The sequence below is a fragment of the Ambystoma mexicanum genome, chromosome 4p, assembly GCF_040938575.1.
Source record: "Ambystoma mexicanum isolate Mex_15411 chromosome 4p, UKY_AmexF1_1, whole genome shotgun sequence".
Lineage (NCBI taxonomy): Eukaryota > Metazoa > Chordata > Amphibia > Caudata > Ambystomatidae > Ambystoma > Ambystoma mexicanum.
The window spans coordinates 105,662,284-105,689,497 of NC_090927.1; the positions used below are offsets into that span (position 1 = coordinate 105,662,284).

Consider the following 27,214-nt stretch of genomic DNA (forward strand, 5'->3'; position numbering starts at 1 on the left):
CCAGATCATGCCACCGGTTCTAAAAACCTCTTAAAATGTGGGCAGAAAAATCACAAGAATTATGGTATCATTTAAATAATTATGACAAGTCCGTACTATGAGTAATTCATCTTTTTCTAAAACCATATTCTGGCTACAGGGGTGTGGTTCCCCCCCAGCACAAGGTTGAATTTCTGGTTTTTCCAGTTCTGCCAAGCCAGCTTGCTCTCACAGGCAGTGCTCCTCCCCTTTCTTCCAGGAGGAAGCCACTTTTTACGGCCCCATAATAAAACATTTGCCTGAGTCAGGACAGGGCTTTGTTCAATTTCCTGCAGAGCCCAGGTAATTCAATCAGGGAAGTGTCATATCCCTTTTGGTGGGAGCAGCAAAAGGGCAGCTAGGCCTGGGAACACAGCTGTTGTGCAAGTCTCAACTCCTGTCGGGGGTAGCTGGTGGGCAGAATTCAGTTCCTTAAGCCAGGTTTCAGATAAAATGTCACTTTTGTTCCCCAGTTTAAGTCAAGACAATTCTTTACATATGCAGCTAGGATGCTGATTCTAAATTTAAACTATGACATTTAAACAATTGCAACCTATGTGACACTCAAAGTAGGTCACTCATTTCTTTTAAACATTTAGATTTTTAGTGTATTTCAGTCCAAATTTACTTAAACTGCTGAAATCCACAGCTCAGCCAGTCTTGTTATAAACCTTCAAGTCACTTCAGAATATAACTTTAGATTGTATCCACCTCTCAGTAAGTCTTTCTTTGGCCTGCCTTGGGTTCATTTATTCAGTTTTACACTAAAAAAAAAAGTCTGGTGGTTTTAAAACGCCGGCTTTCTGATAGTGGTGAGTACTGGTACCACACCCATTTTTGGGATTCAAGAAAATGAATTCCCCACAATTCTAGGTTGCTTTTGGCAATCAGCATTGCCATTCCCAATGGTTTCAGACTACTGTGTGGGTAGTCCAATGGTGGTTTTAGGCAGTGCCCTTCTGTGCCCATAACATCGGCAAAAATGAGTGGCAGCCTATTCTTCATGCACTTCCCTGTGCATTTTCTGGGAAGCTCTGGCCATCATGATGTTTTCCATGTCGGTACTGTACAGTTTTTGAGGTAGGGCTCGGATGCATGGGTAAGAACATCCCACACATTGCACTTCTGCATTGCCCGAGAGCCCCAAATGGGAAAGCAGATTCAGGCAGAAACAACGCGGTTGTTTTCCGCAATGCTGCGTTGTTTCTGCCTGAATCTGCTTTCCCATTTGGGGCTCCCCACGGGGAGCCCGAGAGCCCCAAATGGCAAAGCAGATTCAGGCAGAAACACAACGTGGTTGTGTTGGAAAACGCTGCGGTTTTTCTTTCCGAGTTTCTCAGGCTCCTCCGAGGAGCCAGAGAAACTCGGAAAGAAAAACCGCAGCGTTTTCCAACACAATAACGTTGTATTTATGTTTGCGGTCGCTTCAAAAGCGACCGCAAACATAAATACGTTTTTAAATCTGCGGTTTTATTTCTAAGTTTTCCGGGCTCCTCCAGCCTGGAAAACTTAGAAAAAAAACCGCAGCTAGTGCTTATTTTTAAAAAAAAATAAATAGCACTTACCGAGATCCAGCTGCAGCTTTCCTGCTCTGGTCTCCGGTCCCCGTCCTCTGCGTACAGCACTAATGAAGGGAAAGCCACCCAGCGGTAGCTTTTGTTTACTACAGCTGGCTGGCTTTTCCTTCATTAGTGCCGCAAAAGCCAGCACAGGAGGGCATCCATTTCACAAAATGGATGCGCCCATGTGCTTGCTTTTGCGAATTTTGAGCTTGAATAGCTCAAAATTTTACATAGGAAGTTTTAAAAAAGAGAATGCTAGTATTTCTTTTTTCATGTTGCCTATCTATTTTTTAAATAACATTTTTTACTAGACCATGCCTTTAACAAAAGACACGTGACCGCTCGGCACCAGGTTACACATAACAATGGGGAAAAGAGAAGCTTTCTCTACGTGCGGTTACTTAATTTTTGTTAAGCTACGTGTGTGATACAATTTCTTTGTTAGAATGACTTCCGACATCTGCTAACAACTTTTATGGTATACAGTCTATATAACAAAATAACTTATCTCGAGTGCTTTTTCACCGACTTTTTTTTTATTGAATCACTTTTATATCGACCAAATTATATATTGGCATTTTAAAAATCGAAAAAACTGTATTAAACATGAAATTTAATAATCTAACATTAAAATCTTTTAAATTTATCAATAATATAACAACTTTTTAATGTTCAATGCATTCTTTTATGTGGATATCTTTTTTGACAACCTGGGGTCGCTGTTTTGTAATTTATTTTCTATTAACTTGTATTGAAGTTCATACGTTTCGCCCATTTTGGGTTTCTTCCTTTTGGAGTTTGTGCCGTGTTTCATTCGAGTTCCTGTTATGTTTTTTTCGTCTGTTTCCCTTCCTTTTTTTCGGATGTTGTATAGCTTTTAAGGTGGATTTCTGTTTTTGCTCTACCCTGGATGTGGATTTCTTCCTGGATTTGTGATTTTTGTGGATTTTTCTTTGGATTTGTTATGGATTTTTCTCTGGTTCTCCTGGACTAGTTTGGTTATCCTTATGGTTTTTTCATTGGATTTCTTTTATTCCGCTATCGTGGATGTGGATTTCATAACGGATTCCTGCCTTTGGTGGATTTTGGTTTGGATTTATTATGGTTTTTCACCGGTGCTCCTGGATTATTATTTTTTTTTAATGGTCTTTTCCCTGGATTTTGGGATTCTTTTGGTGTTTTGGATTCCCATGGATGTGGATTTCTTATTGGTTTCATGTAGTTTCTATTTTTCCAGATTTAGTCTATTTTCAAATTTTTCGCACTTTATGTTGAATGCTATACTGTTCAAGTATGTAATTTTCTCTTGTTTCTCGAACGATAAAACGCATTCTTTTAGTCTGTTATTTTTTCACAGTTGTTTGTGTCTTTTCGCGTGCGATTACTTGAGCAATTTGCATTTCTTGGTGACTTTGTTCCCTTTGTAATTGTTTAATAAAGCTTCAAATGCTTGGATTGTATGTTTTTTAAAAGATTGTCTCAACCCTTTCAATGTATCATCTAATCCATGATCTTTTCGGTGAAAGAGATTCGGTATATCAACACTTTTTGTTTTAGGTGAAGAAATTGAGGTGAAACAAGCATTTGTTTTATAATTTTCATTGTATTTTTTATTTTCGAGTTTCTTTATTGGGGTTTATGTTATAAAACAGTTGCGTCACTGATCCAAACAATCACAGTGGTAGTAATTTGGAATACATCAAAATAGATCTTTTGTGAAGAAACAATTAAACAGAAATAACAAAACAATAACAACATTAACGAGTCTCCATAATGTCAATGATGTAAGCAACAAAAAGGGGGGGGTCTGGCCGCAGGAGAGCACAGGTTGGATACTGTGCCAGTGTTCCGTTTCAGGTATTGTGAGTCAACAGGGGGCTGATTGTTCAGGGGGGTTTATCGTCATTGGGGGGGTTAAGTAAGGCCCAGGTGAGTGTTTTCCAGGCAGCAAGTCCCAAGCTCGTGTCTTCGGGGGAAGTGGTAAGACCATTCTCCCAAGCTGAAGTTTCCGCCCCTATCCAGCGCTCAAGTTCGTTGTGCCATGCCTGGTATTGTGGGCCTCTGGGTCGCTTCCAAGCCATGGCAATGGTCCTTTTGACCAGAATGCATACCAGATCCATTAGTCTGACTGAGTGTTTGAACTTGGCCAGTCTGGGGTACGTTCCGAGGAGGCACTCTGACGGAGTCCATTCATATCTGGTCATGCCTGCCTCGCTGCAGAGGAGTTCAACTCTCGCCCAGAGTCTCCGGACCTGGACACATCCCCAGAACATGTGTAATAGATTGGCTTCATCTCTACCACACCATGGGCAGTTATGCTGGGGTAGGTTATATATTTTGGCTATTCTAAGCGGTGTCAAGTATGATCGATATAGCATGTTGAGTTGAATTAATTTAAATCTAGAGTTTCTGGATACCGCATTGGGGAACGCTAATGCTCTATTCCATTCAGCTTCGGACAGTTCGTGGCCCAAATCACTCTCCCACCTGGTTTTGAGGTCCTTGCTGCGGGGGTTAGGCCTGTCAATTAGGTGGCTATATATGCGGGACACAGGCCTCCACCCGTCTCCCAGGCTGTATAGGTGCGTTATGAAGGTGTCGGATTCGGGCTCCTCAGGCCACGTGTCCCATTTAGTTCTAGCCAAATTGCGGATCCTTGCGTACCAAAGGAATTGACCGGCTGGGACGCCATCATCGAGCTGCAAGGAGGAGAAGTCCCGGAAAGTGCCCTCACTGTATAGGTCCCCCCACGTGTATACTCCCAGCCTTTCCCAGTGTCGAATAGAGGCAAGGTCTACTGAGTTCTGGCATAGGTCAGCTAAGAGCGGTGTGTCTGGATTGTAACTGTGCTGTAGGCGGAGAAGACTTTTAACCCTTTGCCATACCTGACGACCCAGGGTAGCTAAGAAGGGTATCCCCCCCACAAGACGTTGAGGGGCCCAAATGAGTTCATTTAATCGGATTGGGGCCGTCGAGTGCTGTAAGAGCAGTGTTTCAGGGGTAACATCATCGGCTAGCCATTTAGCCACAAAGCTTAGTTGAGCAGCCAGATAGTAACGCTCCAGATCAGGGAGCCGGATGCCTCCCTGCTCGTAAGGGAGGGTCAGGGTGGATAATGCAAATTTGTGCCTACTAGTTCCCCACAGGAAGTCTGTAAGTATCTTCCCTAAGAGACGGAAGAAGGGAGCCCTAATGTAATACGAAATGTTTTGGAAGCCATAGAGAAATCTGGGGAGGACGATCATCTTAATGATGGAAGCCCTGCCCATCATGGATAGGGGGAGGCGAGCCCAAAACCCGATTGACTTGCGCAAGGGGGGAAGTGCCGCTACCGTGTTGTTGGCGTGCATGAGTTCAGGCGTGTGGTAAATATTAATGCCTAGATAGCGGAACGTAGTGGGGCACCATCCTATACCCAGTGAGGGGAGGTCATCAACATGTGTGTCCCTGAGGGCGCCCAGCGGAAACAGACAGGACTTGCGTTTGCTAAAGTGTATGCCTGACACCTTGGCAAAGTTGTCAAGGACCTCCAGCATAGTTGGGACATTCAGCTGCGGATCCCTCACGTAGAGGAGAACATCATCCGCGTACAGGGAAATTATATGGTCCACCCCATCAATCCTGATACCAGCATCAAAGAATTGTTTCCTGAAAAAAATGGCAATGGGTTCAAGCCCTATTATGTATAGCATGGGGGAGAGCGGACAGCCCTGCCGTGTGCCCCTTTGTATATCCCATGCCGTGGATATGAGTCGACCAGTCTTCACCCGTGCTCGCGGCTTGGTGTAGAGAATTATGATCCAGCGAATGAATCGTTCTCCGAAGCCAAACTCCCTGAGTACCGCAATCAGCCATTCCCAGAAAATTGAATCGAATGCCTTGATGGCGTCTAAAGAAAGTAATGTGTGGGCTTGCCCAGTGTGAGAGGGATGTGACAATATGTGTTGTAATCTGCGTAGGTTGGCAGTGGTGTTGCGGCCCGGCACAAAGCCACTCTGGTCGGGGTGCACCACTTCTCCGATCACCCTGGACAGCCGCTTGGCCAATATGGTTGTGAGAATTTTAACATCGTAATTGAGCATAGCGAGAGGGCGATAGGAGTCACAGTCATCCGCAGGCTTACCAGGCTTGAGGAGCGGAACCAATAAAGTCTCTCGCATGCTCTCGGGCAGGGTGCCCGACTCGTAGGCTTCTTGGAATACCTCGTGTAGCAGCGTGGACAGTTCCGGCTCATAGGCTTTGTAAAATTCAGCGGGCAGCCCGTCACTGCCCGGTGCCCTGCAGGTGGCCAGTGACTTAATGGCGTCTTTTATGTCCTCTATATCGATGTCAGCATCTAGAGCCTCCCTGTGTGGCAGGGGGAGAAGGGGCAAGCCAATTTCGTCCAGGGTGTTTGAGATGTCCTCGGGGGGTACCTCTTCAGCGTGGGAGTACAGCTGGGTGTAGAACAGCCTAAGGGTGTCGTTAATTCCCTGTTGGGACCTTTGTAGCGTGCCATCGGCATCTCTTAGGGCAGTGGTCGGGAACTTAGGGTGTTCTTTCTTACACAGCCAGGCGAGTAGTCTGCCAGGTTTGTCGGCATGGGCGTGCGTTCTGTTGGTTCTGGTGATATAATCAAATTTGGCCAATCTGTCCCAGGCTTCCTTGCAGGCGGCCCTAGAGCTGGCCAGCTTGACTTCCTGTGGTTGGAGGTCCAGGGTGTTGGATTCTAGCTGTTCTATTTCAGCTTCTAGTGATTCGAGTTCAGTTCTTAGGCGTTTCCTCATGCCTCCGGCCTTTGCTATGACCTCTCCCCTTACAACCACTTTGAGAGCATCCCAGACCGTGCTTAGGTGGGCTACACTGCCTTTATTCTCATTGATGTAGTTCTCTATGGTTTCTCTAAGGCTTTCCCTGAACTCGGGGTCTTTAAGTGCCTCAGTGGGCATCCTCCATGTGGGTATGGGGGATCTGGGTCCAGTGATGTTCCATTCAATTACAAGGGGGGAGTGGTCAGAGATGGTGCGGCCCAGGTAGTTGGAAGAGTCGATCTGGGGGAAGCTCTCTCTGCCAATGAAGAGGTAGTCGATTCTGGTGTAAAGATTATGCGGTGAGGAGTGGAAGGAATAGCCACGATCCTTGGGGTGCTGTTCCCGCCAGATGTCGACCAGGTCTAGGCGGTTCAGCATGGTGTTCAGGGCGGTGGTGGCAGTTGATGGGCCAGCCAAGGGGGGGGTCGACCTGTCGAGTGCAGGGTCACTGATGCAGTTAAAGTCGCCTCCCCAGATAAGGAATGCATCTCTATAGGGCGCAATCTTTGTGCTTAACTTGGTGAGGTGCGCAGGGATGTTGTTGTTGGGGAGGTATGAGTTGACTATGCAGATCTCTGTTTGTTCAATGTGGCCCAGAATTATGACATACCTTCCATCGGGATCCTGTTCGATTTTGGTGAGCTGGAAGGGGATGTGAGGGCTGATCCAGGTGAACACCCCTCTGGCGAATTTGGAGTATGTGGACCCAAACCCTTGTCCACCCCAGTATGATTGGAGTGCTGCCATGGCTTCCTTGGTTAGATGTGTTTCTTGTAATAGGACCAACCCTATCTTCTTTCTGTGTAGATAGGATTTTATTCTGTTCCGGCGTAAGTAGGTACCTAAGCCCCTCACATTCCAGGTGGCGATTTTAAGGCGTGTGGGCATGATGATGGCAATGTGGCCAGGGCGCTGGCTCCACCCTCCTTGAGCCAGCTCTGTGTGCCGAGTGGTCGCCCCCAGGGTCTATGCTCTGCTTTCTTCCTGTTGGCCTTGATTGTTGCGTTGACGTGTTAATCGGAGACTTATAAACGAATTTAACTTCCACTCGAACAGGTGGATTGAACAAAAAAGTTAACTGTGTGTTGCTCCCAGCAGCTGTTCTGGGAGGACAACGCTCGGGGGCATCCGCTACCCATCGGCCTGTCCAGGTCATGTGGTGCGGTTGTGGTGTTGGCCTTGGGCCAGCCATGCTTGGGGTGGGGTGGGTTGCGCCGATGTCTGTGGGGTGGTCCGCGGAACTCCCGTCCTTGAGAGAACTAATCAATCATTGTTGTATCGGATCTGTTTGGGTTTAGCCGTTGGGTGTCGAAACGTGGTCCTCTCCCTCGGCCAGGTTATTATGTTCCATCCACATAGTGGCTGCCGCCGGGGTCTCCATGTAGACGGCTTTACCTTTGTGTAGAATCTTGAGGCGCGAGGGGTACAGTAGCATGTATTTAAGGTCGAACTTCCGCAGTTGGGCTTTGATAGGTATGAACGAGTTCCTGGCTCGCTGGACTTGCGGGGTATAATCGGGATAGATTACAATCTTGGAGCCATCGCGTCTGATGTCACCTCCATCCCTCGAGAATTTGAGGATTGTTTCCCTGTCACGAAAGTTCAAGACCTTGGCAATCATTGGGCGAGGGTGTGATCCCGGAGGGGGCCGCTTTTGTAGGGCGCGGTGGGCTCTCTCGATGGAGAAGCCCTGTGTGAGTTTGCCAGCTCCGACTTCCTGCATTAGTAGGGACTCGATAAATTCTGTGGGGTCAGCGCCTTCCATCCCCTCCGGAACGCCCAGGACTCTGATGTTATTGCGGCGGGCTCTACCCTCTGCTTCTTCGGATCTCGCTTCAAGATGAGCCACTTGCCTCTCAAGTGTGATGACTTTCTGCTTTAAGTCCTTGGCAGTGTCCGTGGTGTCCCGGAGGTTTATTTCCACTTTGTTTATTCTTTCTGCCATGTTGCGGGCGTCTTGGCGGATTAGCTGCATGTCCACCTTGAGTTCGTCTATCCTGGTCTCCATGCACGTTTGGAGTGCTGCGATAGCTTGGAGCACTTGGGCGTTGCTGGGGTCGGTAGCAGTTGTTGGGGTTTCAGTCTGCGTGGGGATCTCATGTTGGTTGGGCTGTTTGGGTTTAGCCCCTGAGAATGAGTCCATGATTGTGGCACCCCTGTTCTTGTTGCGCGAAGTAGACATTTGTCCCACCTGGTAGTGTGGTAACAGGGATGAGCCCTCCGTCGGCCCCACAGGACGGCGTATTTCAGTGAAGAGCAGCGGTGTTCCTTGGCGACACGATGCAGGGTGTTCCCCCGGCAGTGCGACAGGGCACTCAGCGATTTCCCGACACTCCGGGCCGTGGCCTCGCTGGGCCCCGTCGTCTATGGTACAGGCGAGTTCCGGCTCCCAAGCGCTAGGATAGGGTCTGCAGGCTTACCGGTGCGTTGGTGGGTAAACTGTTCACTCCTCAGTCCTCGGGCCGTCCGTTCGGGGGGAGAGGAGGAGGGCCCCTGTTTAGGTCTCCGCCGCTCCTTCGCACAGAGCTCCTCGCGGTCAGCAGATCGCGTCAGTGGGCTATGCACATCTCGTGTCCCCTCCGCAGTGGTCCCGGGGCGATGGATGTGACTCCGTCCGCTCCCCTTGGCAGTGTGGTGGTCTCCTCATGTGCTCGGTGGCATCCAGCGGCAGGACGAGTCCCGAGGAGCAGGGAAAAGCGAGGGTGTCCGGTCTTTCGGACGATGACTTTGCTGGGGACTTTCCGCCACTTGCGTAGGGACAGGGGAGGCGAAGCCCGATGGAACCTCTTCCCTTCGCCTCGCAGCCCGCTCGGTCCGCCCCTCCGTCAGGCCTCGCTGTCGTCCGCCATCTTGTTTCGCTCGGGGGCGTCAGTTCCGAGGTTGCGTTTTCGGGGACGCTGGTTCCGATTCTTCTCGTTCCAGCGCCGAACGGGGTCAGAATCACTTCCCCCACTTGGGTATAAGTTTTGGCACACAATCGGGCCAGGAATAAGGGTCGAATAAAGGATCTAGGCCAGGATCGGGACGGGAGCTCCACACAGTCACGTCTTTACGCCATCAGCGTTGGCCACGCCCCTCCTTATAATTTTCATTGTAAAGACATGTTGAAAGGGGCCCCTAGGGGATCCCTCGCGTTGTGGAAACAAGGCAAATCACCACACACGATAGATACGGCAGACACGAGGTTGTATTCCCAAAGCTAGGGTTTATTGCAAAGCAAATAGTCTCAGTTGGCCAACTCGGTCTCGCGCCCCGCGACGTGTATCTCTAGACCTCGAGGGACGCAAGAGAGCGAATTACGTACATCAGTTACATATATACAAAATGCATATCATACAATCAGCTGTGACATGTTTAACACTGCCCTTTATTGGATTTCTTTGAACTCGGTTTGATGATGAACAATTTTGACGAATATGACACCTTCAAATATCTATTCTAGCAACAATATGCAACCTTGCAAGTGTAGACATCTTTTCTTTGTTGAACAGAACACAGTGCTTCTGTTCTTGTAAGCGAGCTACATATGGGGGGAAGAGTCACATTCCAGACCTTGCTATCTTTGAGGTGCTATTCGAGGCCTGGGAGCCAACACGCTCTACAGGGCTCGGGAAAGAATGATTAAATGCCCTGCGGCTCTCCTTCAAGGCTACATTCGGGAGGGAGCCGGGCATTCCTCTCCGGAGCTGCCTACGTTGTGTTTCAACAAACTCCTTATTAGCCTCGCGGCCTTGTCCTTTCACTTTCAGACAACAATGTTAACAGTCGAGCAGATTAAGCAAAAATGTGCTGCAAAGCAGTTTGAACAGAAAGCAATGAGCAATCGTTGGAGAACAAAATGGAGATCCTTGTTACATCAAAATGGCCGCTCATTGGTCAAACTCGGAAACCTCTATTTCTATCGTTATGTACATGAGACGGTTGGTCTTCGGCCACCAAAATACGTTTGCCGTCAATCGTGAGGTGTCCATTTTTCTAGACCGACAATGTAACCAACCTTTACTTGCTTTTATGTGTGCACGAGTATAAAATAAGCTGGTTACAATTACCAGCAACGTATTCTTGCTGATGTGGAGTACGAAGCTTCCATTTGCTGACTCCCCAATCACAGCGACTGTGGGCTGCCCCTGCTTCCCGGCTTGGTTACTTCTACTGGCACTCTTGTGACCGACACCCCTCTGCTGCATGGGTGTCTCTGATCCGGCCTCATCAAGGAGAGTCTTCCACTATCCAGCTTGCTTCTGCACTCGGGGCGTGGGTGGAGGCACGACTTCAGCTCTGCGTTCACAGCAGTTGGGCGCACCTAGAAAGACTGCCTGTTTCTTCCAATGCTGCCACATTAAAACAGGGTCTGTGAGCACAGGACCAACTCGGAGCCTGCAGGTGAAATATGCCCTTCCTCTGCTCGACGTTTCTTCTGCGGTCACTCTTCCTAGTGAACTGCCAGCCTCGTGCTCTGCTTCTGCTGCTGCAGACCTTCCGGCTTCTACTCCAGCTTCTTTCTACTGCTCCTTCCTACTGCAGCCATTTATGCCCCTCAGGTGGGTTAATTGGCTTCAGGTACAGGCCCTTAGTTCATTACCTGAACTTGCCAAAAGCTGTTAGGCCTGCCTCCCTGCCTTTGGCTCCTGCATGCCTCCTCAGCCCTCTACTTCGTCACAGTCCCTGAGGGATTCTGGGACATGAAGTCCACCTTAACAAGATTCCGTTTTCTTATTTAAAAGGTTTAGCAATGGTTTTTCCTCCCTTGATGTTATTGAAAGAGGAGTTATAAGGTTTAACCCTTTTAGAGGCAGATGGGACAGGAAAAGGCGCATATTCATTGTTTCTTTCGGCATACCTTTGTCACAAGCATCACTCGTCACTCTCTGGCTGGCCTCCCTTGGCCCTCTTTCTACCCCCACCTGTGAGGCTATGAACCTCTGGGTCATCTTTGACTCCACACTTTCCTTCTCCGCCCACATCTCTGATGTTTCTAAAAAAGTCAAACTTCCTACTGCACCTCTTCGGAGCTACTCTGCCTTTCCTCTCCTTTCCCCAGAAGCTCACTGTCTCCCAAGCTCTGGTTCTCTCTAGGTTGGACTATTGTAACAGCCTCTTTCTAAATCTACCTGCCTCTACTCTCCGCCTTCAGCAAATAATCCAGAACAGGACTGCAAGACTTGTCCTTGGCCTCAAGCCCTGGTATCGTATCCCTCCATTGGCTCCCAGTGTATGCAAGGATTACATTCAAAACCCTTTGCATTGTCCACAAGGCTTTCTGGGGCCTGGGTCCAAAATACCTTCAGCTATCCCTCCGCAAATCCCTCCCCTCTCGAGCTCTTCGCTCCTCTACCTCCCTCAGGGTCAGTCGTTTTTCAAAGAAACGAGCTTGGGGTAGATCTCTCTTCAGCTGGGGCCTCACTCTGGAACAGCCTCCCTGCCACTCTAAAACTTAAGCTGCTTCCTGAACCGGAGATGGTTCTCTTCAAGAGCTTCCTCATTGCTTCTGCCTTCGCTCCCCCTCTCCCCTGCTGATCTGTTCTCTCTTGGCACCATGCACCTGGCCACCCACTGTCCTCCGGGCCCAGGTACCTGCTCACCCTGCCACCCTCCCGCACTGCCTCCGGGCCACCCCTTGCACTGGGGTTTGTATCTGTACCCATACAGTCCCCTCCCCCCTTTTACTTCCTGCACTTATCAGCCCTACACTGTCTGCTGCTTTAAACTGAGCACTTGCCACTTGCTGGCTGCACTATCACTGTTTGTTGCTTTTATTATTTATTTATTTATTATTATTTATCTGTTTCTCCGCACTTTCCACTTCTCCCTCCTTCCATGCACTTTTCCTCCTCCCCCTCTCCCATGCACTTGCGCATTCTCAATGTCACTGGGCCTAGTAACATCGTTGTTTTGTTCTCCTCTGTTCCCCTCCCTTGCCTTGTTGCGCCCTGTAACACTTGTGTACGAGTGCGATAGAAATAAAATATCAATATCAATTGTGGAGGATATGAGGATTTAGGGAAATAACAGATTTGTTCTTTGGGTTCAACACTAGATTGAGTCACTTATTTAGAGTTTACCTTTCCATCCTTAGTAGGAGGTCGAGATATATCAAAATGGCAATAAAACAATTCCTCCTCTTAGCCATAACAAGAGTATTTCTCTAAGGAAAAATACAGTGTCTCACCCTGTGAAATCACCCCACTATCCTGGGCCTTGTCTGCACCCAGGTGATCTTCCAGCAGTACACCACCGCCAGGATTGGAATCAGGAAGTGTCTGCCCTCCCCTGGCCACCTGGGAGGAGACTTTTTAGGCAGGGTTTTCGTGGGGAATCTACAGGATTCTGCACAATGCTTTCTGTAGTTTGATTGGGGGCTTCCTTAATAATGTGTTTAAGTGACTTCTTCAATTGGAAGGTGCAAGAGATGGCAGAAAATGGAAAGAAAACAGGACATCAGCCATCGGTACATGGGAAAATGACAGCGGGTAGCTATTTAATAGTTGACTTTACTGACAAACCTTGGTCTTCAAAATTCTTGGACTTCAAAATTAAGTCCTTCAAGTTATAGTTTTTCTCTTTTTCTTTGTACATACTTTTGGGGATCTGTCCATCTTGTATTTTTGTATAGCGCAGCTTTCGCCAGAGGCATCCTGGCACTATTGCTAGGGATAACATGGGGGATATTCGTGTTAGGAGGGTTTCCTCTGCCATGAATTCAGGGTGGGAGAAAGACCTACCCACAACCAGGCAACGGGTCCACCTGGCTCTGCTAGTGATAAATGTGGCTGAGCATGCAAGGCCAAACTTGTAGAAACGTGGAGGGGGATGTCCAAGGGACAGTATAACGCTTTATGGCTTTCAATACGGGAATACCCACTCAATAATATTAAAATGTATCTTCATCTTACTATGCAGGAATAAAAGCTATGTAGGTTTTATAGATGACTAACATTTAGAAATAGTGCTGTGTCTTTGCTGTGTGACTCTCCAAGTTGGAGCATCTAGGTTGATCAGTTTAGGGTTGGAAAGGTCCCCAAGCCGAGCTCATTCTAAAAAGAGCAATAATCCCTCTTGGAGTCCAATGTTTGCAGCTTACAGGCAATAGGTCTGCCTTGGGGGTAAAATCAAACCATAAACTGTCAACACTTTTTGAGTGGTTTCAAAGTCCACGCTCATCAGCGACTGAGTCCGTTTCTGGTTTGGTGTTCATAGTTCCAGTGATGAAAACCAGACCTGCAGGTTGACTTTGAAGTCATTAGGAATGACAAGGTCCTTGAAATGAGGTGACCTTATGCTCATGTCTGGTGCAGCTGTTCTGGAGCTGACTTTGCAGGTTTGTTTATTGGGAGGTGCACACAGTGACCTACTGTCTCACGTCAAGTAGGTGTGGGGTTTCTTGGAGACCCAATGCTCATTGAAGAAAGGTATTTGGGCTACAGATCGATAGTACTGTGGGTCTACCCCTGGACAGCCTTTGGTGTTCTGGTGCTCCTGTTTCTTTGTGCCGGTTAACATGCTGCAAGCAGGAATGTATTTGGTTGGTTTAGTTTTAAGTCAAACAAAATCAAATGTTCAATATTTATTCAACTAACAGAAAATATTATGTTGAGATGGTCAAATGCATTTAGCTTTGGAAGGCCCAGAGACGACTTCTTGAAATGCTGGTCACGCAATAAAGGAGGTGTAGATAATCATGTAAGCACCATCTGAAGAAGTCATGTGTGGGAAGCCTGGCTGAATTCTTCCACCTACTCCCCTGTGACCCTCCACTCAGGATCACCTGAGTGGAGGGTCACAGGGGATTGGGAGGAGAATACCCCAGGCGGAGACATGGTATTCCCCCTTTCCCAATTACAAACCAACCCACTCTCCCTCAGCCTTAATGATAGGATAGGATATGATAGGGTAGGTTCTTTATAAGGCGCTTAATACCCAGAGGTTTCTAAGTGCGGACCCGGGGATCGAACCTGTGCTGCTCTGTGGCGTCTTGCTTCCAAGGCGAGCACGTTGCCCCGTAGCTATCCTCATGCCATGATTTCCCATCACACCCGCCTAATTTCCAATCGGTACTGGGACAAGGAAGAGGTGAACGGGATCAATGAGGATTACCCATAGAAACAACATAGGGATTCAAAGTGAGGCCTACCATCTAACACCTTGAATTGTCCCACTAATGGAGTCCGTCAAGGTCTGGCACTGTTCCCCAACTGTGCACACCTGACTCCATTTCACTCTCACCTGCAGTATAGAAAGGGTGGTTCTGACAGAATCGGAGAGCGAACTGGGGATGCTGACTGGACCAGAGGAGCCAAGGTGCAGGGAGCTGCAGGAAGAGAAGCCTGGAGGTTCCAGAGAAGAACAGCATGCAAGACGCTGGCCTGGTGTTCGTGAGGGGCTGCATCATGGCTAGGGAGCTGTGTCTCCAAGGAGCTGGAGCGAGGCAGCCTGTATGCTGCCGGCGGTACATGTGCTGGTCCCAAGGGTGTCTGAGAGGTAGGTGGTGAGACCCTGACCTCGACCCAAATCCATTTGACCTGTTCGCTGGTGCTGTGTTACTGTTGGTAAGTTTCGTGCGACAGAGCGAAACTCTGTAGCGTGCGGGAGCAGGAGCGTTGTTGAAAGAAGAGCCTGGTGAGCAAAAGTGGGATGAAAGCTGGAACACAGTGAAAGAAAGCAAAGCGAAGCAAGCGAAAGCTGTAAAGCGGTGAAAGAAAGAAAAGTGGAATGACAAAAAAGGTGCGCTAGAGGTGCGGAAGTAATGAAAGACAGCAAAGTGCGCTAGCAGCACGGAAACAGCCAAGAGTTGGTGCGAGGGATGCCCAAAAGTAAGGAGAGTGGTGCAAGCGACCCGAGAACGAGAGAGACCGCAAAGAGACCGTGAGAAGGAAAACGGGCGTCAAGAGAGGGTGCAAGCAACACGAAAGAAATACAGAGTACAATCTTATGAATTGATTGAAAACATAATAAAATGCAATGTTGAAAATCATTATTTTATTTACCTGTGTGCCCGTCTTTGGGGTAATTTTTGTTTTCTTAGGTTCTTAAACATTTCTAGCATTTGGCTCAATGCTACCTACCATACAGTAACAGCCAGGTACAACTAATTTTACTGTAATTAGGCGCAGTTAGTGGCCTTGCAGCTCGCAGGTCCGTAACGTTTATTAGGCCATACTTCCCTAGAAGTCAGTACTTGTTTGACCACCAATTAGAGAACACTTACGCAAAAGGACTGAACTGTAGGCTCTGGCCCTCCACAGGATTAATGGAGCAAGGTCGCATAGCTGAGCCGAGCGGCACGATCCGGCATGAACTGGTTGGGACAATGGTTTGATTGGAACCTGACAATGTCATGGGGGTGGAGGAACTAACCCCTCCCTAGCGGAGGAAGCAAAATTGGAAAGGGTCTTCAAGGAAGAGGTTCATGCCCCCTGTCAAGTGATGATTGACCGGAGGGATGCCATTGCACATCACTTAAGTCTATTAACAGTAAAGACGGATGTGTGGTTCTAATGAAGGGAACCAGTGTTTTGGCAGGATAAGTAAGCCGGAGGGCCTAGTGGTAGTGCGCTCAAATCATCATCTTTCCACAGGTGCCCAGTGACCTATAAAGGAAACGGGTTTGGAGAGAGCAGGGCCGGTCATGTAGGTGGGTCTCTGTTAGCGGCAGGATGCCGTTATCCTTGACTTGCAGGCCAATGAATAAATCGGCTCTGTTGATCACCAGCCGAAGTTGATGTGTCTCCATGATTAATGAGCTAGATTGAAGGATTGAATCAATGGCACCCACTTAGATTCATGTTTAGTAATCTGCCTGTATAAAAACAAACCAATTCCGATAGGGCTCATGGCTCTTAGTTGCTGTGTTTTATTTGTACTTTTTTTTGTGCCACCTTTGGTGACTATTCCCTTTGGTATCAAGGTGTCCCTTTCCAAAATGCTTATTGTCTGGCTTTTGTTATATGCTGCCTAGCAATTCTACATAATGTTGCATTTTTCTACTTTAAGTCTTGATTTAATTTTGTTCCTTTTTACAAAGACGGCCTTTCCCACCATAAATCCTCTTCACACCTCTCAAATGTAGACACATTTTTTTTGGGGCATGCCCTCTCCCGTCTCTGCCACGTCGCTCTTGGTCATGCAAGACACCTCGATGCAGTCCTGTGTTTTTCTCTCAGTGGAATGCGAGGATTTGCAGTCCCATAGCGTCAAAGGGAAACACACAACGAACTCCCAGGTTGTCATGGGGAAAGCAGGACTGGGCCAGAGTGCCCTGCTTGACTCTGGGTAGCTATGCTGGTGCACCATCTGAAGTGGTTCATTGCAATGCAATTCTCTGTGGCACACGTCATCCCAAAGATGTGTATACCGGGCTAGGAATATAGATCTGGACACTCGGCAGACCTTCAATGGGATTAGAAAGATGTATGTATTGGAAGTGCAACGTGCGCTGTGAATATGTAGGATCTATAGGCGTGAGTGTAAGAGGTGCTTTAATACAAACATGGGTGATGTTTAGTTTGTCTTGTAGCGCGCCCTTGTGCTACTTTTAATAGCCTAGCGGCGCCTGGCTAAGTAGAAAAAAGAGCAAGGGTATTGGTGATGAAAGCTGGAGTAGCGTTCATTGCAGACTGAAAAGGGGTAGGAATTCTGTGCCCCAGGATTGATGGGTGTGTATGGAAACGCCTCTCCCCACCCAGGAGGTGTCTGGTGTCTGTGACCATCTTAAAGCGTTCATCTAACTGCCAGGCAGAGAGAAGCTGACACCTCACTCTCCTTCTAACTCCACTCCAGAGTGTCTTATTGTCACGTTTTTGATTTCAGATGGTGGCAAAGGGAAGAAACGTGAAGGCCATAAGCCAAAGGTAAGCCGTCACTCTGCATGGCGTGTGTTGCATGTGTCCGTTGCCAACCATTGAGTAACCTTTCTCTCAGGTGTGATTAGCTGAACCTCTGATATTTGTCCATGTTCTTCATTATTTTGTAGATAATGGCTTCTAGGTGGAGTGTCCCTGTAGCACATTTTCTTAGAATGTCTTTGTACGCTTATGCCCCACCAATTGAACAACACCTCTTATCACAGGTATGAGCTGACCTGGTGTCTGTACCCAGCTCCCATGACCAACTCCTCCAGCTCTTGGCGATTTCCAAAGAGAGCGAAATTCAGAAAGGTTAGAGAGGTAAACAATTTTCAAAAGGGTAAATGTATTCACGTTATTGCGATCAAGAGCATATCCTCCTTAGGAACCCAAGACTCATTGTGGTCCTTACTGCTGAACCGCCATTACGAAAAGTCCCATTTTTCCATTTATTTTTGGGAACAAGGGGAGTGCGGGCATCACCCACTCCCCCTTACAACATTGGCAACTACCTAGACCTTCCCTCTCTCTCCCTCCCTCACAGGTGGATGGAGCAGAACTCGCGAAGGAAGAGAAACTGCGTTTGAGGAAAGAGAAGAAGCAGCAGAGGAAGAGCAAGAAGGACGACAAGGAACCTAAGGAGCCGGAGATAGAGAAACTAATCCCCACAACGACCGTGGATGCACAGCCACGCGGTAAGTCGGGCAATGGTCAGAGTACATGGAGTGTGCTTTTCCTGAACAGCGGGGTGCTCTCTGAGTTAATGTGTTCTTATATACCACGTCAAGCAAGACTCCTCCTCCATTGGGCGCTGTAATAATAACTCGTGCTATTAGAACACGTGTTCAGGGTCCTGGACTGCGGGAGGGTGAAAGGTCTGGCTTAATCGGTTTTGCCACGTGCCCAAACATGCCATGAGCAGGCTGGTCTCATGTGAGGTGAGAACTTGCCATGTGAGATATCTGTGTGGGCAAGTTCAAGGCAATGGAAAGCGCTAGAGTTTTGGACAATCTGCTTTTGTTTCATGCAACTAGAATTAGAAAACTGGTCTAGTACACAAAAACGGCGACAAAGCAGCTTTCAAAAATATTGACGATCACACCTTTTTGGTTGTTAAAAATGTGGTGACATTTGGAATAATCACGGGTACATGTTCTCTGCAAAAGGTGAAAGCCCATGGCTAACTTCAAGCGCCGTCTCTGGGGTTCTTTTTAAATTGCAAAGAAAACCCATGCGGTCCTGATCCTGGTCCATCTGTATTGTGGCAACGCCTTATTAGCAGGCCTTCCGACTAGCACCCGGTCTCACTGACAGTTACCCAGCGGGCTGCAGCCTTCCTACTCGCAGGACTGTCCAATTCAGGCACATCACCCCCACCCTCAAGGATCTTGTGGTATCTGCTCTGCCTGTGTGCGCGTTAGTGATATGATATGTCCAAGCGCATTCCTGTTACTAGGACTCTAGGTCTGTCAGTTGGGATTGGCCTAGTGTGAGCCAGTGGGTTAATCTACTGAACCCAACGGCTAAACTCCTTGTAATGGACTTGCATTGAATAAAGAAGTAATTTACTTAAAGACCTACTTGTCTGCTTCCTGAGTCATCCACGAGTGACTATTATTTCACAGCTGTACTGGCATGCATCCTCTTCAAAACCTGCCTGTGTGAACCCTGTACAATCCAATGGCACCAAGGCACCATCCTACCTAGCCAAAGAAAGCGTGCCTTGCCCTGCGTGTGCGTCTAGAACAGCATACCAACGCACATCAGCATGGGCCCCTACTAGTGGTCGAAGTGAGCGGGAGCGGAGCTCCTCTACTTTTTTAAATTATGTGTTACTGTTCCTTTACTTTTATTTTAAAAAAGAAACCGTTCCGGAATTGTTTCGTTTTAAAATAAGTGTGGGAAGAAGTTGATACGTGCACTTCCCTTAAACAGTATGCGCATTTGTTTAGGGGTTTGTATGGGGCGTAGGAGGGGGTGTGCAATGGGGTTTGTGGGGAGTGGGGATAGGCCAGCAGGGAACATAGTTCCACTACTTCTTTCCGTACACTTCGACCACTGTCCCCTACCCTCGAAGATCCCGCACTTCATAGGACACTGCGTTGTGCAGTGATTTTTGAATCACAAACTGGTGCATCTCCGTCCTCTTTCCCTTGCCTCCCCTCCTGCATCTCTTTAATACCCCATGCTCACAAGATCCCCTTGTGTACCCGTCACTTACTTTTTAAGATAGGTGTGTGCTCTGCATCTATATCCATTTATTTTTTGTTTTTATAACCCCTAATACCCGAGGCCGGTTTCTAAGCGCGGATCCAGGATTCAAACCTCTGTTGCTCTGCGTTGCCCCTATGCTATCTTCTGTTCACGAAGACCGGGCTTAGTGCAGCTAAAAGAGTGAGTTAATGTGTTCTTGTATACCACTTTATGCCAGACTCTCCCCCCCCCCCCCTAGGGGTGTTGCTAGGTCTGGAAAAGATCAGGGGCTAAGCTAATGTTGGGACTGCCCGGACTCCAGGCTAGCTAGCATTTTGGTTGTAGCACCTGAGCTTCTATCCGGGGCCAGAAACACTTGTGTACAGGCGCGTTATAAATGACTTGTATCGTGTGTGTGTGTGTATATATATATATATATATATATATATATATATATATATATATATATATTTATATATGTATATGTATATATATAATTACATACAAACGAAACTGCAAATGCGCAGTTCACAGCGGCACTCCTCCATTATTGGTACAAGAATCACGCCTTAGCCGCTTTCACCATGATAAAAGTCCTTTATTAGTTGATAGGTGGACAAATTAAGAGAACAGACACACAATAACGCGTTTCACCCGAACTGGGCTTTGTCAGATTGTGAATGATTCAATGGATTTTTTTGCATTATTTTTTTTTTTTAAACTTCTTTTTATTATTCAGCGTGGCAGCAAAACACAGGTGAACAGTGTCAGGCAATTACAGTATGAATACAGTGTACATAATGTAGGTGCGCAGAGGTTACTACACATAATAACAATCAATGGGCACAGTCACAGCATGGAGAGGGCAACAGAAAACTATGATGGGGGTGAGGACCCAAGCTGGTGGGGGGGGGGAAGTGGGTGGGGGGAGGCATCCGGTGTCGCGATAAGATCAGACATGTAAGAGCGGAACCTGAGCCAGATATTCCTAGGCCTGGAGTGGGTGGGTTGCATATGGGACCAGGCTTCCTCAGAGTCCGAGGCCCACGTGACCGCTCTCAGCCATTGGGCGTGTGTGGGAGGTGAGGGGCGAAGCCAGCAGAGCAGGATGGAGCGCACCGCGAGAAGCAGGCAGAGGCCAGCTAGTTTTTTGGAATCACGGGAGAGGCCTGGGAGGTCGTGAAAGAGGCATAACACCGGGGAAGGAACAATGGGATGGTCGAGCACAGCAGACACTGTCGAGCAAACTGCTTCCCAAAACTGTGAGAGGCGGGGGCAGGACCAAATCGTGTGAATGTAGTCGGCATCGTCCTGGCCGCATCTGGGGCAGCTGGCAGGGTGATCACTGGACATGCGATGTAGTCTGATCGGGGTGTAGTGAAACCTATGTAGTACTTTGAACTGAATGAGTTTAAACCGGGAGTTGAAGACACTCGATGTGCGCGCTCGCATGGGTGTGCCCAGCGCTCGTCTGACATTTCAACACCAAGGTCTGCCTCCCAAGCACGCTTCAGTTTGACAAAGTCTGGGACAGATCTGGATTGTAACATAGTATATAACCTGGACATTTTACCCCTCGTGGGCCCGGGGGAGGTGAGCTCCTTAATGGCAGGGTCGTCCGGTGGCAACACGGGGAACGTTTGGTAATTACGCTTGAGGGTCCTGCGGAGGGATGTATATTGGAGCCATACACTCTGGGCGCTCCTCAAGGGCAAGGGGAGATCGGGCCATTCAACAAATATACCCTGGTCAAACACATCACGTAACAACTCGTAGCCCGCGTCCGCCCATCGTCGAACCGTACCTGGTGGAACCCGCGGGACCCCGGGAGGAAATTCCAAAGAGGGAGGTTGCCGTGGAAGGCGTAAGCAGTTCCGGCCAGCTTCCACATTTTCGCTAATGCGATGGATGTGCAGGCGACCGGGCTCTGTGAGTCCAGTACCAAGGAAGCGGGTTGTATCACCAAGGAGCGGATGTCCCGGTCACAGACCGCAAGCTTCTCAAGTCGGACATGCGGGGAGGGTCCGTTGTATTAAACCAGTAAGAAGTATATTGGATTTGGGACACCAGCCAGTATTTAAGAAAGTCAGGGGCACCCAAGCCCCCGTTAGACATGGGGGTAGACAGGGTATCGATTTTTAGACGGACCGCACCCGAGTGCCAAGGAAAGGAATTCACAGTACGGGTCAAATCACGAAAGAAGCAGCCCCCTGGCCACAAGGGTACGTTAGTGAACCTGTAAAGCAACTGGGGCAACACCACCATCTTCAACAACCCTATCCTGCCTGCCAGGGAAATCGGGAGTTTGTCCCAGACCCGGACCTTAGCTGTCAGGTGTGTGAGATACTTCTGATAGTTTTCCTGGAAGGTCAGCGCCCGCTGGCGCATTACCACTATCCCCAAGTAGGTAAATGTGGATTGAGCCCATGTGAAACCAAGGGTGTCTTGAGGAGGGAGAGTGCATTCCGTGAGTGGGAAAAGAGTGGATTTCGAGCAATTCACTTTAAGGCCCGAGATTCGACCCAACTGAATGATGTCCTCCAGTATTGGGGGTAAGTTGATGGAGGGAGAACGCACAAACAACAATGCGTCATCCGCATATAGGGACACTATGTCCGTCTGGCCCGCAGTGCGGAGGCCTCTATGAGCGTGGAATTGGCGGAGCATATCAGCGAAGGGCTCAATTGCTATAGCGAAGATCAAGGGAGAGAAGGGGCACCCCCTGTCTCGTCCCCCTGGCGATCTCAAAGAGGGGGGAGCAACGGTCGTAGGTGCGGACCCTGGACACAGGAGTAGAGTAAAGCAATCTGGCCCAGGAGAGAAAGGAGGGGCCGAATTTGCAAATCTCGAGAACCCGCCATAGATACCTCCAGGAAACTGAGTCAAATGCCTTTTGCATGTGAAGAGTGACAGCCACTGCGTGCGTCTCGGGATTGATTCTGTTAATTATGTTAAATAGACGCCTCAGGTTCAGGGAGGTAGAGCGACCTGGGATGAAACCCGCCTGATCCGGATGGATGATAGATGGCAGGAAGGGAGCTAACCGGAGCGCCAGAGCCTTGGCGTATATTTTGACATCACTATTTATAAGTGAGAGCGGGCGATATGAACCACATTGCGAAGGGGATTTACCAGATTTAAGTAGTACTGTGATTGTGGCCTCACGGAGTGAAGGGGGGACTACACATGCCTCCACAGACTCCTCCCAAAGAGCCAGCAAGTGAGGGAGCAGCTGTGACTTAAAATGCTTGTATAATTCGACTGGGATACCGTCCGAGCCAGGGGCTCGTCCCGAGGATAAGGAGTCAATAGCGTCCGACAGCTCCTCCAGTGTGAGTGGGGAGTCAAGGGAACCCGCGGTCTCCGGAGACAGGGTTGACAGAGGAAGGGCATCGAGAAAGGAGTCAATCTCCGCCACTGACACCTCATCTGAGTTAGAATATAGGGTTTCGTAGAATGTGAAGAATTCCCTGTTGACGTCTTGCGAAGAGACAGCCATGGAGCCGTCAGGCCTCTCAATTCCAAGTATGTGTGGGGACCCAGTCTTGTGACGGATCAGTCACGCCAGAAATCGACCGGGGCGCTCACCCTCCCCGTATCTCCTCGCCATGCCAGGACTATCCAAAAATCTTTGTTCACGATCCGCAAGGGATCGGAACGTGTCCAACTCCATCCTGATGTCAGCCAGGTTGCCCGGGGTAGAGTGAAGTGAGCATGTAGCTTCCAGGGTCGAGAGTCTGGATTCACTAGCGGCGAGATCTCCCTGGATCGACTTAAGGACCCCATTCTCCTTGGACATCGCGATCCCTCTAATATAAACCTTAAAGGACTCCCATAGAGTGGCCTGAGACGTTACCGAGCCCGTGTTAGTCTCGAAGAACTCTTCAATCGACAGCTCGAGCTTGGAATAGAACTCCGGGTCCAGTAAGGAGAGGGGTTTCAACCTCCAGTTGCGAGTCCGGCCGGGATCAGGACCCCAGCCGATGGTAACAGTGACTGGAGAATGGTCAGACAGGCTTCTGGGAAGGATCATTAACTGTATAACATTCTTAACCAATTCGTTGGAGATCACCCATCTGTCAATGCGGGAATAGGAATCGTGGACTGAGGAGTAGAAAGAGTAGATGCGGGAATCTGGGTAGAAGAACCTCCATGCATCCACCATGGCCAGACAGGGTAGGGATGATAGTGCAGCATAAGCTGCCCTGGAGAGGTGACAGGGCTTGGAGCCAGATTTATCGAGAGCTATGTCAAAGATTGTGTTGAAGTCACCCCCCCAGAGGATAGGAACAAGGGGGAAGCCATCAAGGAGGGAGGTGACCTGCACATAAAAATCCGGGTGATCTAGATTAGGGCCATAGATGTTCAGCAGAACCACTTCCTTGTGGTGAAGCATGGCATGGAGCAGTACATATCTGCCTTGGGGGTCAATTAACGAGGAGATGAGGGTGAACTTGAGACTCTTATGGATGAGGGTCATGACCCCACGGCTTTGAGTGGAGAAGTCAGTGAAAAACCTATGGGGGCCCCAGGTTTTGGCGAAGCGCATGCACTTTTCCGAGCGGGCATGTGTCTCTTGTAGAAAGAGAATCTTGGATCCGTGGCGCTCGGCCTGCAACTGGAGCTGCCTCATCTTTTTATAATTACCCAACCCCCGTAAGTTCCAGCTCATAAAGGTCAGGTCACTCTCGATCACAGATGCGGTGGCGTTTGAAACCAAGAAAATGTCAATAACCAATGGGTCAGATTCGCAGCCCTGCGGCAACAGTTCCTGAGTGCCACACCACAGTCCGCCTTCGCTGCCAGCGCCTACTTTTTAATAACAAAACCCCAAACATGTCCCACCCCCACCCACATCCCCCCCCCAAACAGAGGGATGACAATCCCAACCCCCGTCAGCCAAAACCAAACCAGAGGCATCAGCGCCTGGGGGCCTGTAGGCCGGACTGGCCGCGTCGCTCCGGGCTGCTGCAGATCCAGTAGAGCAAAAGACGCCCACAATAGGAATCGCATGTAACTTGGGCAAAGTACTTATACATTGTGATATGGTACGTCTATGTAAATTGAGCAAAACAAGCAGATTACGGGATAGAGGATCAGCGTGGCCCTGATGCGGGAAGGCGGCAGGGCCTGGCCACTCCCCGTCAGGAACCTAGGGTAACTGCAGAACCGTGGTCAGAGGAGGGGGATCAGCCAGGAAAATGTTTGTCAATGAACTTGGAGGCCTCCTCTGGGATCGTAAAGAACACCTGGTTAGCGTGTTCTATGCGAAGCTTGGCGGGATAGAGCATAGCGTATTTGATTGAGTGGTTTCGCAGCCTTCGTTTCACCGCTTGGAAAGTCTTGCGTTCCCGTTGGACGGCTGTTGAAAAGTCCGGGTAAAGGTGAATCCTTGCGCCGCCCAGTAGTAGCTCACCTTTGAGCCTTGCGGCCCTGAGGAGGGCGTCACGGTCACGATAGTTCAGCACACGAGCTATGATGGGCCGAGGCGGAGCACCGGGCCTGGGTTTAGCCGTCGGAGCGCGGTGTACCCGCTCAATAACGAAGTGTGGAGAAAGCTTGGGCTCTTCGAGGAGCGACAGCAGCGTGCGCTGAACAAAATCTTCCATTGGCTCGTGGACTTCATCCTCGGGAACCCCGATGATGCGGAGGTTGTTGCGCCTTGAGCGGGATTCCAAGTCCTCGTTTTTCTTTTCCACCTCGAGGACTCGGTTGGAGAGGGCGACGACCTCAGAGCGCAGGGCACCCAGCGCATCCTCAGCGGAGCCGACCCGCGTCTCGACCTCAGACACCCGGCTATCAGTACTCTCAATGTGGGCCTTAATAGATGATATAGTGCCGTTCATGTCGTCTAATTTTGAGAGAAGTGCGGTGAAGCCCTCCCGAATAAAGTCCATCATATTTTGGGATTCCAGAGCTGCGTCAGACGAGGCAGCAGGGGCCTGCTCGGCAGCCTCCTCCGACGATCTCACCGACGCCTTCGCAAACATGTTGATGGATCTCTGTTTCCTCGTGCCCCCCTTGGTCATCCTGGCAATATCGGAGGTCGAGGAGAAGGCAGGGGGGGCACGGACCCCGCACCTCGTAACACAGTGTACAAAATATGGTTAGGAACAGGAAGCAACCAGAGGCCGTGGATCAATGAGTATAAGATATTGCGGCAGCCAGGGCAAAATGTGGAAGCTTGATATTAGCGCAGGGCCCACTCCCCAGATCGTAAGGTCCGATGTATGTGCAGAGTCAGTGCAGGCGTGGGGTAGCTGTTGGGCCCACAGATAGCACGAGTAGTGAGGAGTTAATGAGACTGTAGCACCATAGGGAGTTGACCAGCAGGCGTCGCTGAAGTGGGTGGCAAGGGGAGGCCAGCAGGGGGGGGGACTGGTGGACCGCCCGTGTGAGGCCGAGTGTAACCAGGCGATGAATGTCACAGCGGTAGGCACGGTCCTCCAATTGAGCCCATGGGCGCGTTAGTGCAAACCAGAAGGTGCGTAGTGACAGGCCCCAGCAGCACTGGGATGAGGACAACAGCAGGGTATGCCGCAGTGGGGGACCTAAATTCGCATCGCGGTCCGGTGGGTCTTAGTGTTCTGGTCCCCCAGCCGGCATTAGGTGGGAGCAATGCTGTCGTGCGGGTAAGCGGGAGCCAGGCAGGCGGGGGGGGGGGGCAGCGCCCGCGCCAAACCTGGTGGTGGTGCCGGCCCGTGTATGCCGGATCAGCAGGGAGACCACCGCCGAGACAGGAGTGAGAGGTAGTGGGCCTCTGGTCCGCGGGAGGGCTGCCGCAGGAGCCAGGCACACCCTCCCCCCTCACGCCCCCGACCTTGCTGCACTCCGATGCTGTTGTTGGTGTGGAGGAGCGGCAGGGGTGGGGGGGGAGGAGAAGCGGGAGCCGGGCCTGTTGCTGGAGCGCCGCAGGACACGGCGTAGGGGCGCGGATCCAGAAGCGCCGCCGGAGCTGAGGGGCCGCTGGTGGGAGTGGAGGGGCTGGCGGCCGCCGACGTCTTGAGGTGAATAGTGAAGTGAATGGGGAGCAGCCCGGCCAGCCGCGATGGTCCGGTGCGCCTCGCGGGGTTGGCGCCGCGGCCCGCAGCGCCGCGTCCTCAGGTGGATGGGCGAGCCGGCGTCACCGGAGCTGCGGGGCGGGAAGAGCAGGAGGCCACAGCCGCAGTCAGGGGAGAGAGACGTAGTCCGGTCCCCGGGGCGCGTACGGGTTCCAAACTTCGCACACTCGCAGCAGGAAGGCTCCTGAAGGATCGTAGGTAGCCCTGCAGGGTTATATGCAGCGTTGAGCAGAGGAAATAAGGATCGGTTGCTCTGCCAGTCCGGTGCGTAACGCTTAAGCGGCCATCTTGCTTCAGCGCAACAGCGCCCCCCCCCCCCCCCACCCCCCCGGATTTTTTTGCATTTAACCCATGACTTGTCAAAGCCCACCTTTACTTTGAAACACTAGACTGCTGATTCGTTTTTTTCTCCTTGGCCTTTAAGGGCAGCCATGTTGGATGGCCCACAGAGTATACCATTGTATTGGTGACACATGCATGCCTACATTTACTGATGTCAAATTGCTTGGATTATGTAGTATGCGCGATGTGTATCATGTTAAGATTTGAAAAAACTTTAGTGTGCAAGCATTGCATTTGGAAAGTGCAATGAAAGATTTGAGACATATAATCAATAATCTAACATCTTGCTACTGCTAATATGTTGCATGTGCAAAAAGTTGCATAAGAGTGTCTAATGCTTTGGAATTTTTTTTTTAGGGGATTTCAATCACCCGTTGAGATGTAATTGCTCACAACTATAACTTGAT

The 27,214-nt window shown here is 49.6% G+C and overlaps 1 protein-coding gene across 2 annotated transcripts in view; it reads left to right on the forward strand.

Annotated features, from left to right (window-relative positions):
• Positions 1-27,214, forward strand: part of EIF2B4 (eukaryotic translation initiation factor 2B subunit delta) — a 256,404-nt gene that overhangs the window by 29,020 nt on the left and 200,170 nt on the right. For both annotated transcript variants that reach the window (XM_069605481.1, XM_069605480.1), the window contains exons 2-3: positions 17,177-17,217; positions 17,756-17,906. In XM_069605481.1, the coding sequence (XP_069461582.1) occupies positions 17,177-17,217; positions 17,756-17,906 (192 nt within the window). The remainder of the gene's footprint in view (positions 1-17,176; positions 17,218-17,755; positions 17,907-27,214) is intronic.